A 21957-nucleotide genomic window follows, 5' to 3' on the forward strand; every position below is an offset into this window, starting at 1 on the left:
GCAAGGATGGATACACATGGATACCAACATCAATAGCAGTGAATCTACCTGTTTCTGTTCCTCCCCCAGGCCGTCCCACATGGAGGCAACAATCTTTGACACTTCCCCAAAGGTGGCATTGGGGTTCTGGGCCTTGATGTTAGCCTGAGTGTCCCTGAAGAACAAGGCATAGGCAGATACCGGCTTCACTGGCTCGTTGGGGTCTTTGCGCTTCTTCTTCTTTGGTGTTTTTGGTTTCTTAGGGGTGTCCAGTGCAGCTGGGCGCTTCTCCCCTCCAATATTCTATAGATAAGAGGAGAAGGGGGAGGGAAAGAGGTGGATTTATGTGGAGAAGGGGCTGGATAAATGGATGGACGGGGCAAGTTTCCCTGTAATGGCTTTTCTGAAAGCCAACAGTTGCATCCCGCAATCAAAGCAAGAAACTGTGTTTCTAATTTTAATAAAGAGCACCACTACTGCTACTACTACTACAGATAACAATAATATTACTACTACTACAACTAATAATAAAAACCTTTAATTATAGAACAGTTAAATTTGCAAATAAAAAAAATAAAAAGAACCCAATAACATTATAAAATCATCAGCAAAAGTAATGAGGCAAGGTAAAGGAAATACACAAGCAGAAAATGGTTCTCATATGTTTTCATGTCACAGAGCCTCAATTACACACACAATAAGCCCCAATATTTTTATTAAAGGGTTTTGCTCCAGGGACCCTAATGAGAAGATTTTTCTAGCTGTTGAGTTGAAATTATATTCTGCTGACATAGATATTAATGGTGGTGAGTGTGAAATTAACAATTAAAAGGGTCATTCTACAATCTAATTAGTATAATTTCTTGTGAATTAAGTTAAATCAACTAAACATAGTAATTAAAAAATAAACTACAGGGAACTCCTGCACTCCATTCTAGAGGAGATCTGACCATAACAAGACGATCATACAGAGATGACATTATGGACTAATGACCAATAACATTTTTATATTGATTTTGTTCTTTACAGTCCACTAAGATACCAACATCGTGTTTATCTTGGTTACTAATCCTCATCTCTGAGGAAACCAGTTTCTTGGATTATTATGTTGCCCATGATGTAGCAAGTTTACTTGTAGCTCTACATATAAACCGTAAGAATGATACCAGTGGTAAACAGTATTGAACAGGACTTCAGTGGTTTACTTTCCAAAGAATGTGAAGAGTTAGCTAAGTGCCGAGTTGCTGTTTGGGGGGATGCGGGGTGCGACAGCTATAGTTAGGTAGTATTTGGACAGCGACACAGTATTCAGAATTTTGTACACCACCACAGTGGATTTGAAATGGAGTAATGAAGACGTTACTGAAGCGCAGACTTTCAGCTTTAACTTAAGAGGTTGAACAAAAATTTGTAAGGAACTACAGCCAGGTATAAACATTGTCATCCCATTTTCAGAGGCTCAAAAATAACCGGACACTTGACTAAAAATCAATTTCATGGCCAGGTGTGGCCTTTTCAGCCATTATTCCAAGAGAAATTATGAAAATAAAAGACTTGGAGTTCAATCCAAGTGTTTGCATTTGCATTTGGTAGCTGTTTCTCAGAACCCTCAACATGCGATCCAAAGAGGTGCATGTGCAGGTGGAGGAGGCCATCATTAGGCTCAAAAAGCAAATAAAATCTAGCAGACATATAGCAACAACTTTAGGAGTAGCCAGATCAACAGTTTGGTATATTCTGAAAAAGAAAGAATGCACTGATAAGCTCAGCAACACCAAAAGGCCTGGAAGACCACAGAAGACATGTAAAGTGGATGACTAAAGAATTCTTTCCCTGATGAAGAAAAACCCATTCATCATGTCTAGGGAAGTCCAAAACCCTCTGGAGGAGGCAGGAGTATCATTGTCCAAATCTACAGTCAAGAAATGTTTGTGAGAAAATAAATACAGAGGGTATACAGCAAGGTGCAAACCACTGGTGTCACTCAAGAACAGGACGGCCAGATTAGACTTTGCAAAAAAACATCTAAAAAAGCCCGCCCAATTCTGGAAAAAGGTTCTTCGGACAGATGAAACAAAGATTACCAGACTGTACCAGAAGGATGGGAAGAGAAGTGTGTGAAAGGATGGGAAGAGAAGTGTGTTCTCCACACAGAAAAGTGTGGAGAATGAAAGGAAACTCAGAAATTCAGAATTTGGTGATGTTGTCCATGGGTTCCAGGCTTCAGGCAGTCATAAACTGCAAAGGATTTTCCTCTAAATACTGAATATAATCCTTATAATTACAGTTATGTATGTTATGTAGTTTGTCCAATAGGTTTTGAGCCTCTAAAATTGGGGTGACAATGTATAAAACTGGCTGTAATTCCTTAACAGTTAATGCCATGTTTTTTTCAACCTCTTAAATTAAAGCTGAAAATCTGCACTTCAATCACGTCTTGATAACTCCATTTCAAATCCACTGTTGGTTGTGTACAAGGGCAAAATTATGAATATTGTGTCACTGACCAAATACTTCTAGACCTCACTGTAAAGTGAGGGAGCTAATTTCCATGTAGTTGATATGCATGGAGAATGGGCCTATTATGACATAAAGCATTTACATAACAACTCTCCACTGTCTGCATGTGCGCGCACACACAAATGGAGGCTACAACGCAGTGAGATATGACTCAATAACTCAAACAAACAAGTGGGTGGCGTGTGTGTGTGTGTGTGTGTGTACGTTTATTACCCTCAGTGTATCATCATTTTCATCCTCGTGTGCTGAGCTGGAGGGGGAAGGTGTGGCCGATTTACTTCCTGGGGGTGAGGGGGAATTATGGGTAACAGAGTTCCCACTGAGACCCAGCTGGGATTGATTGATAGTAGCCAACTGAGTCTGCTGGCCAATGCCCGACTGGCTTCTGGGTCCGAGGGCTGCTTCTATTGGCTGCTGGCTACTGGTAAACCGCGAATCAGAGTTCACCATCTGCTGCATCTGTGCAAAAACAAGATGCGATCAGATGTGATTATGAAAGCAGTAGGCTTACAGTAGGGAGAGTAAGGCAGATCAAGGACCTGATGAGGTTTTTTTTGTTAAATGTTAGCACACCTAAAACAAGACACATGATTGAATCATGTGTCCTCCTTCACAGTATGGCAACTGGGGGATTAGGAGGGCAGAACTGTTTTTTTGGATGATGGCATTGTTTAAGTTCTCCTCAAACAAAGGACCACAACAAGGGCAGAGATGTGAATCTGCTTCCTCAGTTTGCTTGCTGGTCCTCTTCTTATGTAGTAAGTTGCTCCTGCCCTCCTCCCCCCCAGTTGGTTCTTGTGCCAACACTTCTCACTCCTCTAGATGAGCTGTCGACCTTGAAATGGTGACTAGCAGAGGTAAGCATAAGGCATCTGTAAAGCCATCACAGGAAGTGAAAAAGGAGACAGTGAAAGAAAGGGCTTTCCGATAAAACAAGCAAGGATAGTATTCGCCCGTACTTTTAACAGGTATTGCCTGACACATTTAGCTTCTCTTGGGGCTTCCCGCCATTGTTGTCATTGCTTTGACTTTTGTGTGCTTAGCAGCCACAATCAAGCCACAGCTGCTGGGCATGCCCACAGCAAATATTAGGTCCAAAACATCCTGAACATCACTGAAGAACCAATTTCAGGCAAACCTTGGATTAACACATATATGCACAGGGTCACACACACTAATAATACATAATATGTTCTATTCATTGATTGTTATTTTTGTGTCAAAGTTGCATATTGTAGCTTTACAAAGAATAAATCTGGTTTAAAATCACTGTGGGAAAACACCGTTAGAAACCGATGAAAGAGGTCCCATGGTAGCTTGGCCGTGTGTGTGCCCAAGGTATTTTCATGCAGAAACTATTAAAAGTTTATGTTTGACATGCAGGTCACCCCATGAAGAAAGTGTCCTGTACATCTGTTACATCTACTACGTCTGCTGGTTATAATGAACAGGCGTCAAAAGTTTTAGAAATCTAAATATGGCATGTTTAGATCAGCTGGGTTGAAAAGAAAAAGTAAGGTTATTTGATGTGAGACATTGAAGAACCTGACATGTGAGTCAAAAACCACATCCATGAGGAAATGGATAAAGGCAAGAACACTTTTTTCTTTTGCAAAACTGAAAAAATGCTTTTGTTTACTGAGTGACAAGAGTTGTAACTCTTTTTTCCTTGTTCAGTGAATTTAGTAAAGACATATACAGGTAGGCTTACAAGCAGTTTATGAATTGCTGTTAATTAAGTTGCCATTTTAATTTTGTTTTCTTTCTGTGCTCACTCTCTCTGGTGCACCCGTCATCTTATCTGATACAACAGACTTGAACAGGTGTCTCAATAAGGCCTCAGGACACCCTACACACTCTCTCTCTCTCTCTCTCTCTCTCTCTCTCTCTCTCTCTCTCTCTCTCTCTCTCACACACACACACACACACACACACACGCACACCTTAGGCAGGTAATCCACCTGGCTAAGTGGACAGGTGTGTTTAGAAACTTGTAGGATCCTCTTTAACCACTCCTCTGCTCTCCTTTCATTTCTTCTCTCTCCTCTTGAAACCTTCACTCTCCTTTTCATCCATCTTCCTCCCCAATATGTCTGCCTAAATCATGTTACAAGAATGAATTTAGCCAATCCCTTGTCAACAGTGACAATCCTTAGCAAGTCAAGCCACTTCCTCATGATTTATTGATGTGAATGTTGTTATATAAAGAAAAGGACAAAGTCTGTAAAGTAATAATGATCACAGGACCTCTGTAATGCAAGATAAAGCAGCTCCATAATAAGTCCCAGGAAAACTACTACTTTACAGTGTGCAGTCCGTAAAAGTTACTGACATGGCTAATTAGGACAGGACTAAAATAGTGGAGATGCTCCGGTAATTATTACATTACTCCACCTCCCCTTATAAAACCAACCTTGTCTTTTTCTTTTTTCTTTTTTTTTTTTTTTAAATCCTTTAATCCATTTTTTTTTATCTTTCCAAAGATGCTCACTGGGGTTAAACTGCAAAATATTTTTCATTGGAAGTCCTTTTCAAAATTAAAGTATGAACATTAAGGGCAATAACCCACAGAAGACCACAGTAATTCAGTTAATGTTTGGTATTATTTATTAAAAGACCAAAATAGTTTCCGTTGTGTATCAACAGCATATATGTGTTAATAGCTGAGTGAAATATGTGATGTGACATATATCTCAGTTTCATACAAGTATTTCTCAGAAATATGAAACTATTGATTCATATCAGTTCTAAATGATGTGTTCTTGAGTAAGAAGTATCAACTGAGGGAGAAAAACTCATTACTTTGTAATAAAAACTGAAAACAAAAGTTTCTTAGCCACCATTATATTCTGTATTTAAGGTGGACTGTTCTGGACAAAATGAGAAAACGCTTTTCAGTGACCACGTACTGTGTGAGCACTCATTTTCATGTTTGTGTGGGATTTTCTTGTCTAAACAGTTTCCAAATGACATGACAAGCATTTATCAAAGACCAGTCATTCAGTTTAAACCAAGATCTGAACTATTGTGCACTTTGACCTGAGCTTCACCAGTCTGAAATGTGCCATGTGCGTCCCCATTTCTTAGTAAACCAAAACTCTCTGCTATGTAACACCCTCACGTTGGGAACATTGACACCTATTGTCAGAAATATTAAGATGGGTCTTGGCTGATGCGTGTATTCAGAATTTCCTTTTCATAGGTGCTGAATAATAAACGGATGTGGTTAGGTGTACTGGCTGCCCCTCTCAGGAACACATTACATGAACTCGTTTACTGGTAGCGCCCGTCTGAATATGGCTGTGGTATTTAGATGTAACACTGGCTGACATTTCTCTGACATGGAGATGGGTCTCATATTGACGTACTTTGCAGTAGAAATGCTGAATAGTATTTGATGTGGTTTGGTGCCGGTTGGGTTAGGACTGGATTAGATCAAATGACAAATAACAAAATGACACTGCCACTATCCTTTAGAAACTTCAACATCCAATGTTCTACTTACATGGCATGATTAAACAGCAGATCTCGGTCACACATTGAGGGAAATGCTGAACAATAGTTAATCCGATTTGTATCAGTGGGCCACATCGGGATTTTTTTAAAAAAATGATATTTTCATGAGGTGAAAGAAAGTTAAATTATCATCAATGACGTAGATTTCCACTGGCATGGGTAGTTGGTTTGTCTGGAAGGGTTAGGAGGTTTCAGTCTCTCAGTGGTCACATAACATAAACGGAATGAATACAAGATTATTGGAAATCTGGGTGGGTGATAAACCAATAAAAATAATTATGCCGATATAATAAAAATATTCAATACCATATTCAATAAATGCAAGCATATTAGCATTCAACAACTGAGGCACAAATAGCAAATCATGTGGAAAGAATTTACAGCGAGCGCACAAATGACGAAAACAGCCAAGAGTGGAAGGAATAGAGGACGGTTTGGCAGCACACCCAGTTACGAGCAAGAAGACACACACAGGAACTGCACACTGTACTGTTGTGCTTGGTTAAAGGAGATTAGCATAATGTCTTTGTAGATTTGAAAGTAAGCGAAGGTGACAGAGGACACTGTCAACATGGAAATATTTTTGCTCTGTAATGTCTAAGTGGAGCAAAATGCACTGAAATCTTTGTTGACGATCATTGCCGACTAAGCCTGGAAACATCACAAACATTTCCCATCACCTTAAACACTATTAAGTAGTCCTAGTTTCTCATGTTCTGAAATGTTTTGCATATAATTCCGTACGATTCAGCATGCTTGCAAAAGATGTACGATTACTAAACAAGAAAGAGGGGATTTCTTTTGCCTGTTTGTTTGCTTTTCTCCACTGAGACACTTGAGTTGAAAACAGTTGGAGACTGTGCAAGATATTTAGACCAGAATATAGATTTTATCTACTTTATTCTGTTAATACCATTTCTTGAACATTTTTTAAATATTCTAATTCTCACTTAACCTAGGCCTAGCAGAGTCTGGAATAGAAAGAGTGAAAAATATTTTTGGACTATAATTAAGCTTTTCGTTACTTCACCTTTCATGCACAAACAAAAACTATCCTTTAAAATGTGAAAAAAACATTAATTTGATATATACTGAAATATGTGTAAAATTTTAACACAATGACATTTTTGGCCATATTGCCCTAATTGGAACTGAGTCAGGAAAGACTGTTCTAACTAGAAACATTACAAATGGAAAGCTACAATTCAGATTTTCCTTTAAGTGATCAGACAAAAACATCTACGGGGTGACCTACGAGATGAACAGGAAGGGAAAACCCTGATGAATAACTCGCCCGCTACTGACTCATGCAACATGTGAAGGGAAAAACTGGCTTGACATAGGAGGCTCATCTCTTCACATAGGTGTGGTTAATGTCTGAATTTCAATATGAAAAGCAGAGTGGTGAAACTCGAGGTCTGTTTTTTTCCTGCTCTTGGCACACAGCCAGGCAAATCACTAGTGAACAGACCTGAGAAGACTGAATCTTTCACTTACATCAGAAAAAAAGAGCCATGGCTTGTTGAATGTTAATATGCTGTTGAAAGTAAACAGTGTTCAGACAATAATTTTCTGGCAATTAATGTATTCACATCCAAAAGTCTGAGTATTGGGGCAGACTTAAAGTTAGATCATTTGTTGATGATTTTTGTCAACTAATGTATGAATTTGATGTGGAAAAAACAATCTGAGACAAAAGAAAATGGATGTTGACAAGTTTTAATTTTAAAGTGGGAATCCTTTGGTACCTTGTTTTTTTCTGTCTGGTGCTAAGCAGTGGTGTTTTTGCTTTGTACTTCCCAGAGCTAACCTGTCAATCAAACAGCGTGCCCAGCACTGTAGCGTCTTTTTCCTTGGATTTTCTAAGGATAAAGTTTGAGTTTTTGTAGGTGGAGCTCTTTTCTTTGTCCGTTCAGCTATAGTGGCTATTGCTGACCATTCTAACAACCCATTTCTTCTTCATTTCACACAAATGTAAAAGTATCACTTCCTGTGCAGCAGAGGATTTTGCCCAGGAAAGAGCAGCCAGACACTGAGTGTTAAGAACAACAAATGTAAAACCTTACATGAACTGAATATAGGTAGACCTTCTATATGATGTTATGAGCAAAATGTCTGGATTATTACTATAAACCAACTTAGAACAAAACCACAAACAGAAAAGACCAAATTTAGTTCTTTATCCAACTGCTTCTGATATTCCATCATAAATCAGACAGCATCCACATAACATCAAGGAGAGCAATCCAGATCTGAATCTTATCTACTACAGAGTAGCTTCGCCTCCTCTAGGAGTAGCACAAACACACACACACACACACACACACACACACACACACACACACACACACACACACACACACACACACACACACACACACACACACGCTGACTTGAATCTTTCTATCAGCCCCCACCCTCTATCTCCTCCCTCTTCTCTCGGCTGAGCCAGGCATGGTTGCCAAGCAACCATAATTCATGGGTTGGCAGTAAATGGATGTTAGTGTGAGAATATTAAAGTGTGTGAGAGAAAGAGAGAGGGAGAGAGGGGGAGAGAGAGAGAGAGAGAGAGAGAGAGAGAGAGAGAGAGAGAGACTGGTGGTGGTGTGTGTGCGTGTGTGTGTGTGTGTGTGGGGGGGGGGGGGGGGGGGGGGGGCTCTGTCTTGACAGAGTTGAATGCTCATATGCTTGCATTTATTGAATATGGTATTGAATATTTTTTTAACCTTTTCTTCAGCAGGACACTAAAATAATTACACACCTGTGCTTGTCCAGTTAACAGGCAGGTTAACTGCAATTAACTGTCACAGTTTTAAAGTTTTGAAATTATTTAGTCTACACTGTTTTGTTTAATATTCTAGGTGATTTAACTATAGTGAGCATGTGTATTTGTCAAGACAGAGGCTTGACTCTGTGGTCTAATGTAGTTTATGCCAGTTGGTACTGACACTTAATATTGTAGACTGTAGATTTGTTCATAATATAGCAAGAGACAGAAACAGAGAAAAAAAATAAAAGATCAGGAGTGGGAGGTGAGAGTTTCATTCTGAATAAAATGAGAGAAATCTCCACTGCTGACACACACACACACACACACACACACACACACACACACACACACCCCTCCACCACTCAATTGAAGACCTAGGTTTCTGTGACAGTTGAATAAACTGCAGTACTAAAGTCTAGCTTTCATTTCTGTACTGTAGGAGAAAGTCAAAATGGTGAACATCTGAATGTCACAGCTAAAAGTGTGATTTTCACTTTACTGAGAATTCAAAACCTGAAATATGAAGAAAAATGTCACAGTGACCATCTGCCATAACTGCCCTTCACATAACATGGCTCTGGGCCATGTTATGTATCATTAAACATATCATTAAACTGACTAAAAAAAGAATTAAAAAAAGAATGGTACACTATATTTTGGCTTACTATTTGAATAGCAAGTTCCCAGTTCATATCTTCAGACTGTCTGGGAAAATCTGGATGGAGGAAATATACAAGTAATGTTCTCTGCTCTAACAACCTATATGAGAGCCCTGACTTCAAATGGAGCTGACCAATGGCCACAAAAAAAGTGTTGCTGTACTGGGCAACTTCCAGTAAGAGTGTGATGAAAGGTGATGTTTCAAAGTGTGCTAAGTCAGTGTACATGTGTTCAGTGAAGAAAACAAATGATGGCAGAATCAAACAATCTGTTTCTGTGGTGGCTACTGCTCCCCTGGTGTGGAGTTATACAGGAAGTGCAGAAATTGGAAATCTTTCTGGATGTTGATATTTTTAGTTTTGGGATGCAACAATGCAAGCGAAGTTAACCCTTCTTTTAATGGCAGTTGTATTAAAAAAATGTTAGCTGGGGGGAAGTCCACCTCAATGGCAGGAGGCTAACAGTTAGCATTTCAGCAAAACATTGAGTCATCTTCAGTGCAGAACCTATAGGATTGATCAGTCTTTCATCTGTCACAGTGCACCTTCACCATGACCCCTTTGGTCTTCTACACCCTGCAACACATTTCCCTTTCAAATAATAATACAACAGTAACTCCATATTCCAGGCCTTCACATGGCAGGTCCAATTATTTACTAATTTAAATAATTGGTTAAGAGACTGTTTATTGACCTGGGCTTTTTTAACCACCCATGTGACCCAATGGCAGACTAAAGGTTTTGTAAATATCTATCTATCTATTTGCACACACACACACACACACACACACACACACACACACACACACACACACACACACACACACACACACCACTTACCACTGAAAGAGTACTGGTCATTGGGCCACCATCTTGGCTGAACGTGCCACCATCTTGGTTCAACACAGCGCCACCTTCTTGGCTCCCAGGCATGGCAGGCAGGTCCATTGCCTGCAGTGGGTAGGGGTGGTGCGGGGCTGAGATGGAGTGGGGAGGCAGGGGGTGGTAAGGTCCAGGGGCAGGGTCGTGGGGAGGATGGGGGGGCAGCATGTGGTCCGGCAGGGTTGGGGGAGTGATGGGGGGGATGTTAAAATCCTCATCACCCAAGCCACCCACTGAGTACGACTGAAGGGAGGATGGTGAAGGAAGAAAAAAGACAGGAGTAGAGTTAGTAAAATTATAGCACAACTGCCAAATCACATTTTCAAATTATGGCCAGTTACTGTATTTCGGTAATGTGATTACGTACACGAAGGATTGCTTCACTAATGTGGGACATGGAACCAAACTCAAGTTTCAGAGAAGCTGACAGGCCCTGACAGGCAACATGGAGTGCTGGGGTAAATGGGTCACACTGCCTTCAGTAGAGATTGACAACTTGGACAAAATCGGCAACTAATACACACGGGACTATAAGAGACAAAAGTTTCGTGAAACATTACTGTCAGTAATAATAGACTGAAAACTGCCCATCATCATTATCTCAAAATGTTGCTTGTCTACAGTACGGCTTTGAATTGGCTCTTCAAAGTCATTTATGCCAGAGCAGCCATTCCTCCCCACCCAGAACTTTTATCACAGACTAATTATCACTAATGATATTCCCAGCCTTGAAAGAGAGCCTTGTGAACAAACATTCACTCATTCACCAGTGAAACGACACGGTAATTTATATGTACAAGCCCCCTTTGCATGGGAGAACACACACAGGCATATCTTTGTGTGTAAAAATACATCAATGCTGATCTGACATGCCAACAGAAAATGAGCAGCCATCCAATATATGATAATGAATTATTCGGAGAGTGAAGACAAATGAGAGAGAGATGGAGAGAGAGAATGAGGCAAAGAGAGATAGACAGATGAGAAAAAAGAGGAGAAAGGGAAAGAGAGAGAGAGAGAGAGAGAGAGAGAGAGAGAGAGAGAGAGAGAGAGAGAGAGAGAGAGAGAGGTAGCGTTAGACAAGCCCTTTTCATACTAATCTGACAGAGGAGATCTTTTATAGAGACTGACAGCCTTTTCTGGTTGACTGGCCACACCGATCTCTCCCTCTCCTTCTCCTTCCTCCCCTCTCTTGGTCTTTCTGTTTCTTCTGACCTCATCCTCTATTTCTCTTCCATGTCTCTCACTCTGTCTTTCGCTGTTTATTGTGTTTTCTACTCTAAAACTGTGTTGACTTAGTCATAGGCCTGCTGCATAAGGGTTAAATAAGAGCAAACCATTTGACTTCATAATTGTACCACTTAAACAATGAAATGTGTCAAAGTCAAAACACTGAAAATCATCCATGACCATACAACTCAATATTTAACAAAAAAAATATTTATCCACTCATTACCCATCTATGAATTCCATCACAATCCTCCTCTTTGTCTTAATTCTCCTTGACCCACCCTCCTTCCAGGGTCTTTCTCATTGTTAATTTAGGGACTCTAAAATCAGGCTCACACAGATCAGGAAAAGTGACATGCATATGGTGAAGTGGCAATTTCAATAGGCATTGGCAAACTGGCAAACGCATTTTTCCTGCCTATTTTTGTGTTACTATGATATGATTTGCACCAAAATGGTTGATGGAGTACACAATTTTGTTATCATAATGCGCCTCTGACTGTTCAGATCACAGCCGTTTTCCCATATACAGTACAGGCCAAAAGTTTGGACACACCTTCTCATTCAATGCGTTTTCTTTATTTTCATGACTATTTACATTGTAGATTCTCACTGAAGGCATCAAAACTATGAATGAACACATGTGGAGTTATGTACTTAACAAAAAAAGGTGAAATAACTGAAAACATGTTTTATATTCTAGTTTCTTCAAAATAGCCACCCTTTGCTCTGATTAGTGCTTTGCACACTCTTGGCATTCTCTCGATGAGCTTCAAGAGGTAGTCACCTGAAATGGTTTTCCAACAGTCTTGAAGGAGTTCCCAGAGGTGTTTAGCACTTGTTGGCCCCTTTGCCTTCACTCTGCGGTCCAGCTCACCCCAAACCATCTCCAAACTTTTGGCCTGTACTGTACATGTGCTGACCAGGCCCTACTCGGTCTGACTTGGAATGACAGCCCAGAGTGACTGGGATTTGCGTTTCCATTACAACAGGGCTGCTCACTTGAAGGTGTAGCTTTAACTACTAGTGAAGCCCTGCCAGTCGCAAATGGGTACCCCACACAAGTTTTTTTTTTTTTAATCAGCAAGACCAATTCGAAAAGGCGACTCCGCATGAACAATATCAGTGTAACTAAGAGATTTGTTGAAAAAATAATTTTTTACATGGTTAGATATCAACCACAGTACAACTTTCACAAGTGTCACTGTAGTGACTTCCTGGTTGTAAGCAGCTCTGTTTCAGAGGGTTAATAGTTTTACACATCAGTTATTAGGCACCAGTTAGTACATGTAATCACATTTCTTAAACCGTAGTCAAGTTGCCCATGTAAAGGTAGCAGGGAAATGTAGTCTGTACTACTCTAGATTAAGTATGGATTTTAAGCAGTATCTGTCATCCACAATCTTTTGTATCTGAGGGCCTTAGCCTTTGCTTGATGAAATGTCTACAGCTATCTGAAGGCAGCAGCACAGGTGTGTGTGTTCCATCTGCTGCCTATAATTTGATGAATGTTGTGTGCATTTTCAAAGTGCCACACAGTTAAATGCACCGTATTTAATGTGGGTGTCTTGATTATATCTCGGCACTATGCTCTTGTAAAACAGGTACAAGTCTTTATGGAGCTTTTGTGTACAGCAAGCTAGCTAGCTTTAACTAACGAGTTTACACAGTGCAAGTCCCTGTCACCATTTGGGATTAAGCAGAGGGACTCTGTTATACATCACTGAGCCCCCTCAGACCACCTGGTCCCACCAGTCCTTGCTCTATATCCTTATCCAAAAATACCAGGTTGTTGGAGTGCAACAACCGCATGACTCATCTCCTTCTATCAATTTTCCCAAAAGTAGTGTCTGAAGGATGGCATTTTGTAACTGTATTTTAAAAAACATATATTTCTTTATCTATTTTATCTATATATTTGGAAGTTTAGGTAGGTATAGGTATAAAGGGTTGTTTCAATGCTGTACTGTGAACAAAATTGTACAGGTATAGAGAGTCAACATTTTCTTCACTACGGTCAATATAGGCATTGGCTGCTCCTATTCTTAAAAATGATCAATTTAAATGGTATAGATTGTAGAGGTTTCTGGGTTTTATCATTTGGTATGGTTGCGAAACATCTGGGTCTGAATCGTTCACCATCCACTATTAAGTCCAGTATTTAGTGTGGCAGCCATTGTGCAGTGGTATTTTGATATCTTCTGAAACCAGCTGTCTTCTTACTGTCTTTTTATACTAATATTTTTTTTGTGTTTTAACACTGAAATAGTACAAACACATTCATACAAAACATTTTATCTGAATGACAGCAATAGCACAGTTAGACTACAAAAGTAGAGTTCATTTGTTTTGGATTATACATAATATAGAGTGTATTATATTGTGAACAACACAGAATTTCCAATCTAGTAAATAGTGACAGAGAAAGAAATTTTGGATGCAACAAACGTGTTTGAAAATTGACAGTCGTGCGATAGGAAAGTAGTTATAAACCTTCCACTGGATAATCAAAGGAAGTACTCCTCGCTCATGTAAATTAGATTATTATTGGGAGTTGTCAGTTTATGCAATCATGTAAGTGGGTTAATCAGACTAATGCCTTACTATTACTGTGTGCATCTATGCAGCTATGCCTGACTGAATGCAACCATTTTAATCACTTAATAAAACAAACTACAGACAACCGATAAAATAATGGAAACACATGTACTGTGCAACAAACTTAACTGTATTTATATGAATATTAACTGTATTGTAAGAGTCACTATCTTTGAACAAAAAACTGCTGATGAGTATGATTCCACACAAAAATCATGGTGACAAAGATTTCACTATCTTCAGAAACATGAATTCAACTTACAAAGGGACAGCATGTTTGGAGTATCCTGTAATTGCACTTTGCCACTCTGCTCCTCCTCATCAAGGACATTTAGTTTCCTCTTAGGAGAAAATGGTATGAGCTCTCCCCTCCAATATCAAACTGTCAGTGTACTATGGCAGGGAGCACACTGCTTTTAAAAGGGATGGGAGGAACCAGTTTTATTTGTTATGACTGATACCAGCCGCTACTATTCCTCCAAAACCAACCCCATTTACAATGCCTCTGGCACCAAAATTAGCAAACATCTGTAGGTCTTTCCCAAGTGAGCCAGAGCCATGACCTTGTGACTTTAACAGACAGCCAGTCACAGAGCTGACGGCCAAAGAGGGCTGCTTGAACATGTTTCCATCTCTCTTGCTTAATCATTTTCCCTCCGCCTATGCTAATGATCAGACATTTTACAAACAGAGAAAATCAAAGAGAGAATGGCCACAGTAAAATAAACTGTTGTATTTAATAGTGTCAAGAATCAGGAATAATTTCATGGCAACTGTCAGCATTATACGGTTGCTTATTTTCTCACCAATCTATTTTGATTTGTTTAGTATAACCTACTCTAAAACTTTTTTAGAAAATCATTTATAGAGCAAACTGACTAAACTTCATAAATATCCATACTTTTCTAGTACAGTTTATCTTTCTAATCTAATTCAAAGACTGTAATTAAGACCAAGGGCTCTAGTTTCCCGGCGCAGCGCGGGGTGGCGCAGTGAGGCGAACCCCGCGCAGAGCTAGTTTCGACCGGCGAAACGGCAGAGGCGGACAGGTTCCAAGTTTCGCAGACGGACTTGCGCGGAGATGGGAGTGGTGGCGCAGCGGGGGGAGGTGCCGACAGATTCGGCTTGGCGGAGTGACAGTTTTGTGCCAAAAGGCTTCGCCGAGGTGCGCCAAAAGCTCGCCTCCTGAAACCACGTCTACTTTCCGCGCAAGGCGGAGCGGAGCCGGCGCAGTGGAAGTTTGGCTGGCTGGCGCACATCACCAAAACCTCACAATCAGCATAAACGGTGCCAATCTCCTTTGATCTGACATCAGCTGTGACGGGACAGTTGATATGGAGATATATGTATGTGCTGATTGTGATCGTAGCATTGAATAGTGTTTTTTTCGGTATTTATTGCATTGTTCATGTGCCTGACATCCCGGAAGCCTGCCTGTGAGGTTTTGGTGACGTGTGCGCACTGCTCGCCGGTCTCCGCTCCGCGCCGGTCTCCTGGGCTCCGCTCCGCCTGCGGCAGTAGACCTCCTTGTCAGCTGTGTAAACTTTCATTACGCCTTCGCGCAGCGCATTTTAAAGGCGAGGACAGGGGCTCATTTGATTGGTTAAATGTGAATCGGCTGTGTCAAACCCACTCCACGCCTTCTCTCCTCCCTTGCGCCGGTAGGAGGGACGGCGGAGTACTTGCGCCACCGAGAACGGCGTGCCAAACTTGGAAAATCCGCCTGGCCACACCCAGTTGGCGAAGCGCATCTGCGCTACGCCCCCGCCTCGCCTGGTCTGCGAAACTAGAGCCCCAACTGTCAACTCGTCTTGTTCTGCTACAGTACAGTAGTCATTTGTGTCATTTTAAAGTCAATCTAGCCATCTAGTCTCATAAAGTCAGTCTTCAAGTGTTTCAATGATTTTCTGGAAGTGGAATGGAAACATAGTCTTTACATTTTCAGGATTCTCAGAATGTGTACCAAGCTCTGACAAACTAACTGGACCAACCGTCCGTTGCAGAGTCTTGCTCTGAAACAGTTTCCTGTTGGAGCTCAGAGCTCTGCATAAATTAGGCTCTCTGTCTGTCTGCTGTCTGTCTGCCTCTCTCTCTCTCTCTCTCCCTCCTTCTCCTGCTCTCTCTCTCATTTCTCCAAGTTCCGCATAAATTACTCCTGTCTCTCTCTCCCTCTGTAGTCCTCTATTGTTCCATTCATGTCGATACAATAGCCTGTTCCCTGTGCACTGGGAGCTTCTAGAAAGACTAATGTAGTCAGGATTAAGTCCTTTCACAGACACATTGTGTTCACATTACAAACACACCTCTCACAACTCCATGGCTCATAACACGGCAACTGTTACACAAAATATGAATGAGCAGATATGACTGCTGTACATGAATGTGTTTCATGTGTTTGCATATCAACATTGACTCAAGGAGGTGTCCAACTGTGTATATAGAAGGTGGGGATTAAAAGCCTTTATCAAGGGTATATTACGGAAAACTGGATGTCAGAGGAAGCACTGGGCATTGATGGTGACTTTCCTAAATTAGATTAGAATAAACAAAACTGAATGATTTCATGGAGAAGTTGCAGGGATGGAGTGTTCGCTGATGTTGCGATAGTGATAAGTAGGTAAGTAGATTACAAAGAGTGGGTACTCTTCCCGCTATGAGTGTTCACCTGTGTATATCCACCACTATATCACTGGAAAATTGGGTCATTGTGGCAGTAATTAAAATGATAGACAAAAACAAAAGAGACACTTGTAGGTGGTTTCTAAAAAAGTCAAAAAAAACATAAAAATATGCAATTTTTAAAGAATGTCACTATAATAAACAAAATCAAAAACAAAAACAAAAAACAAACAAAGAAAAATACATACACATAGTCCTTAAATTTTGAATGCTCTGTGCTCCAGAAGATATCAGTTCAGGCACCGCTTAGACAGAGGTACCATTTTAAAAGTACTGCATGGGTAATACAGAACCAATATAAAGTACAATGATATAACTACAACAAAAGAACACACCGAGAATAAAGGGTACTTTTAAATTATTCACATTATCAGGTAGATAAGAGTCAAATATCCTACAATGGAGTAAAAAATGTGTCAATATGTGTAAATGTGCACTGTAAGCTTTTAACATTATCAGATTTACACATATAAAAGTACTTACAAATAGGCTACACCAAAATACTTGCCAAACACAATATGTGTATATGCATGTGGACTTATATTCACTATTCTACAACTTATTAGTACTGATCAAAAATCTTTCATCATTGTGACTAATCAATAATCTCATTCCAAAACACAATGTCTATTTCTAGTTGATTTTTTGCACTTGCTCTCTGGACATTACCATGATCTGTTTCCATGCAGAAAACACACATCCCACGCATTTATTTATGCACAGTTGTATCTGATATCAAGAATAGCTATCAATGTGCATTTGGTGGTCTGCAGGTATTTCTATACATGTGTATATCTTCTCTATTGGTGGTGATCATGAAAACAGCCTCCAGTGCACATTTACATGTCTATTTTTTGCTCCCCCATCCTATACAGTTTTCCATTGCAATGACCCAACTACTCTGCTCAAACTATTAAAATTTTGTGTTATATGATCCTCTGACCTGAAGGAGACTTTGTCAGAATGGTCCCTATTCTTGAAAACAGGTACAATTTCTCACTGACTCTTAAATACTAATTTGCCTGGTAGGAGGCTCTGAAGATCAGTGCTATTAGTGAAACACACAAACGCACTGAAACATATAAAAATACTGTAAATACACACTCAACCACATGCCAAGATACATACACACACACACACACACACACACACACACACACACACACACACACACACACGCTGACGGATTTGATTGACAGTTCTTCCATTCTGTTTCACCCCAGTTCTCTGCTATCAAAGATAGCACTGTATTAATAATGCTGTCTGATACAAAATGCATGTGTGTGTGAGAGAGAAAGAGATGGAGAGACAGAGAGAGAGAACAAGAGAGAGAGCACGGGCGCGCGAAAGAGAGAGAGAGAGCGAGAGAGAGACAGAGAGGGAGAGATGTGTTTTTGTGTGACATGAGTACATGAGAATGCAAAGTAAAGATAAAAACACTGAAACCTTTAAACTTTCTATGTATGTATGTTCATCTCAGCAAGATGAACAGAACTGAACAGAATGAGAGAGCATGTACACACCTGCAATGTGAATGAATGTGTGTGTGTGTGTGTGTGTGTGTGTTTAAGGGTGGGCGCTAGGGGATTCCTTCCAACCATCTCCACACATCAGCGACTCACAAAGTTTAGGATTATTAAATACACTTACAGGGTTTTCCCTGGCCAATTTTAGGTCTTAGGCGGGGGGGTAGTGGTGGTGGTGGGGGTGGGGGGTAATTATTTTCTCAAATGTCTCCACACACATACATAAATGGCAAGATCTAAGATACTGACAAAATAGGTACATGTGTGAAAGCGTGAAAGCTGCCATCCCCGCAGTTTTCACGCTATTCGCTGCAGTGATTGGTTAATTCCGTTGTCAGTATTTCATGACGTATGGCCCAGAACCCGCCTAACTCCCTCCGGACAATCCAAGCTAGCATCAACAACAGATTCCTAAAGGAGCTGCAGATTGAATATGTCGATATGCGTTTTCCCCCTTTCCTCGTTCATTTGATCTAAGCGGTCGGTGAAAACGTCTAGGCGGTGCGCCTAAGAAATTATAAGGCAGGGAAAACCCTGCACTTAAATTTTCCACATGGTATTGGATTAATCAAACAAGCAAAAAGACTTTTGTTTCTTTACTCTTGACTCTCTAACCGACTGCTTATTAGGAAATCATAAAATAAAGTAAAGAAACAAAAAGCAAACAAGAAATGAACAAAACTGGCAAAACAAATGTGAGAGAGAGGAGAAATTTTGGACCAAAAAGCTCAGATCAAGGTCATAGCTACTGCAGCCACTAAAAAACTAAATTACCTCTCTCAGAAGACACTGTGTGTGTGTGTGTGTGTGTGTGTGTGTGTGTGTGTGTGTGTGTGTGTGTGTGTGTGTGTGTGTGTGTGCATTCACCCAGGGCAGTCGGTGTGTGTCAACGGTGAGCGCGTCCCTCCTCCAGTGTTGTGAGGTTGCGTTAGCAGGCGCAGCCTTGGTCGAGTGGTGGGGGGGTTGTGGCACTCGGAACTATGGGAAGAAATACACGGACACAAACACACACAGGGTCAAATGGGCCAAGAGGTCAGGAAAAGGTCAGAGGTCAAACAAAAAGGTCAGAAAGAAGAGCAAGGACAAAGCAGGAAGGAAAGAGAAAGAGACACAGACAGACAGATATTCTGCTGCCCAAACACTACTTCCACACACACACACACACACACACACACACAGAACGAAATATCGTTCTTCCTTTCAGCTGCCAGTGAGCTGAGCTGACAGAGAGAGAAAGAGAGAGGCTGTAAACAAATAAACTGTTCATTCCCTCCACACCTAATCCCTGATAAGAAAAGGTTACATTGAGTGTTGTGAAGTTATAATGAAGGGACGCAGACACACACAGACACACACACACAGGATGACATGATGCATGTCTACCTGATGACTACTTTAGTTAAACTGTGTTTTTATGACTGTAGCATATATTTTTATTTTATTTATATTAACCTGGGTGGAACTACTTTGTGTCTGTATCACTATGCAACTGCCTCACATACCATGAGGGTTACAAACACAGAGCACTGAGGGGAACTGTTGTATAGTGAGAGAAACAAAGTAGTTCCACCAGGTAAAAAGCAACAGGGCAACAAAAGCATTTTGATAAATCATGAATCCCAAACAAATGTGTGTTGTGCATCCTTCAAAACATTTTTTCAGCTTTGGGTCATTGCTCAAAATGATGTTGTTTGGTGGGCCAGGTAGCCTTCATTCAATCTGGAAAAGAACAGTACTGGTGAAGCGCTAGTTGCACAGGGGAGGAGCTGATGGGTCAAACTTTGAGGATCTATTACCCTCATGTGGAGTAGCAAATACCACAGTAAAAACTTCAATTATGACTTAAAAACAGAAACTTAATGGCACCATTTTTTAGGTGAGTGTCTAGTATATTTTTCTTATCTTAGCTGTGGTTTGGCTATGGCAAGGACTGATTAGATCTTGAAAATGTTATGCAGCCACAGTGGGGAGTTACATGTTTCCTCCAGAGATATTATTATGAACATTTGTCCTCCATACAGAAGCTGACTTTGCAGGAAAAAACCATAGCATGATCTGTCTGACTATAAAGCCTGTTTTTAGTCTGCTAACCTACTAACCTACATTGCTTTATATACGCCTGTCTGCTGCCATTTACAATTGTACTTCCTGTCTCTCTCTTTCTCTGTTTCTCTCCTTCTGTCAGCCTGAAGTAGTGTTGGGCAATGTCAACTGAATTGGCACATGATAATGTCCACAGTGAAACATCTCAATGGACAGTGGAATCGTTGGTATCATTTATTTCCTCACCTTTAGGTATAGATCCTTGTCTCTGTTCTGTTCTGACTCAGGTGAGATTCTGTTTTTCTGTGTTGGCGGTCTGTTTGTGTGTCATCTGTGACAGTGCCTCCATTCACTCTGTTTAAATACAGGTATTACTTCTGCTGTGACTGGGGAGCTACCGTGGGGACTGTGAAGGAATTTTCTCTGTAGCTGTAGGTCACATTAAGGCTTTTTTGAGCTGCACTGATAAGACATATTGTCTCTATGCAACTAATGGCCCTTTTCCATTAGTATCTACTCGGCCCGACTCGGCTCGGCTCTACTCGCCTCGACACGGTTTAGGTGGTTTTCCATTACAGTTGAGTAGCACCTCGCCGTGGGTGGAGTCGTCATAGCAAGGCGGCGCACCGTCCAGCTCCCTCTGGATTCTTTGGGCCGCTGCCAAGCACAGAAAAGTCTCCACGTCTTTATTTGACCGCGGTAGCGGTGTGCTTGCCATTTTCCGACTTTGACAACTTCACTGACGATCAATGCGCACGGCCGCTGTTGCCGTTTTTTTTTTTTTTTTAAATGTCGGGTTTTGTTTTCGTGCTGGAGTCACTCTCATCACTCCCTGTCCAATCAGTTGCCTGCACGGCGTTTACGTCACATTTTCAGCTCGACTCAGCTCGACTCAGCTCGCTTGGAACCCCGGCTGAGTAGGTGCTAAAATGGGACCTGCTAGCAGGCACTACCACCTAATGGAAAAGCTCTCAAACCGAGTAGAGTCGAGCCGAGTCGAGCTGAGTAGGTACTAGTGGAAAAGGGGCATAAGACCATAAGTCTGGGGCATGCCAGACATAGGGAGACAAGGCCAGGCAGATTGGCGCCTTTCATGAACACAGAGCTGTTGATGTCCAACACAATTATGTAAGGATTCTCCTTTAAAATCAGAATTGGTGTGGTATTACACCACATGAGAAATTACGGTCTCACACAGTCACAGTCTTGCATAAGAAATCGCAATCTCCTGAGATCTCCTTCACTCTGAGAGTTGACCAGAACCTCGCTCATTTTCCATCACGGGAACATTTCAGAATCATATATTTCTCACAGGTCTCATGCCTCAGTCAATGAAGGAGACAGCCAGTGATTACTAACAGTACCAGCAAGAGAAGAGATGCTCAGTTGCAGTCAGCCCCTTCAGGGGAAACACTGGTTGTAGCCACAATCAGTGTCATGTTGATTCATGTGTCATTTTCTAAATGACAGGCAAATAATAATAATAATAACAATAATAATATTAAAATCCCCAAATTTCCCCTTTTTGTCCATAAAGCGTGCATCCCCTCCCGGA

At 40.9% G+C, this 21957-nt stretch overlaps 1 protein-coding gene across 3 annotated transcripts in view; it reads right to left on the reverse strand.

The window, feature by feature from the left end:
* tox (thymocyte selection-associated high mobility group box) overlaps positions 1-21957 on the reverse strand; it is a 50927-nt gene that overhangs the window by 7704 nt on the left and 21266 nt on the right. For all 3 annotated transcript variants that reach the window (XM_030073641.1, XM_030073642.1, XM_030073640.1), the window contains 4 exons: positions 19227-19337; positions 10285-10569; positions 2713-2958; positions 49-282 (listed from right to left, as the gene is read on the reverse strand). In XM_030073641.1, coding sequence (XP_029929501.1) covers positions 49-282; positions 2713-2958; positions 10285-10569; positions 19227-19337 — 876 coding nt within the window. The remainder of the gene's footprint in view (positions 1-48; positions 283-2712; positions 2959-10284; positions 10570-19226; positions 19338-21957) is intronic.

The sequence above is a fragment of the Myripristis murdjan genome, chromosome 17, assembly GCF_902150065.1.
Source record: "Myripristis murdjan chromosome 17, fMyrMur1.1, whole genome shotgun sequence".
NCBI classification, from domain to species: Eukaryota; Metazoa; Chordata; class Actinopteri; order Holocentriformes; family Holocentridae; genus Myripristis; species Myripristis murdjan.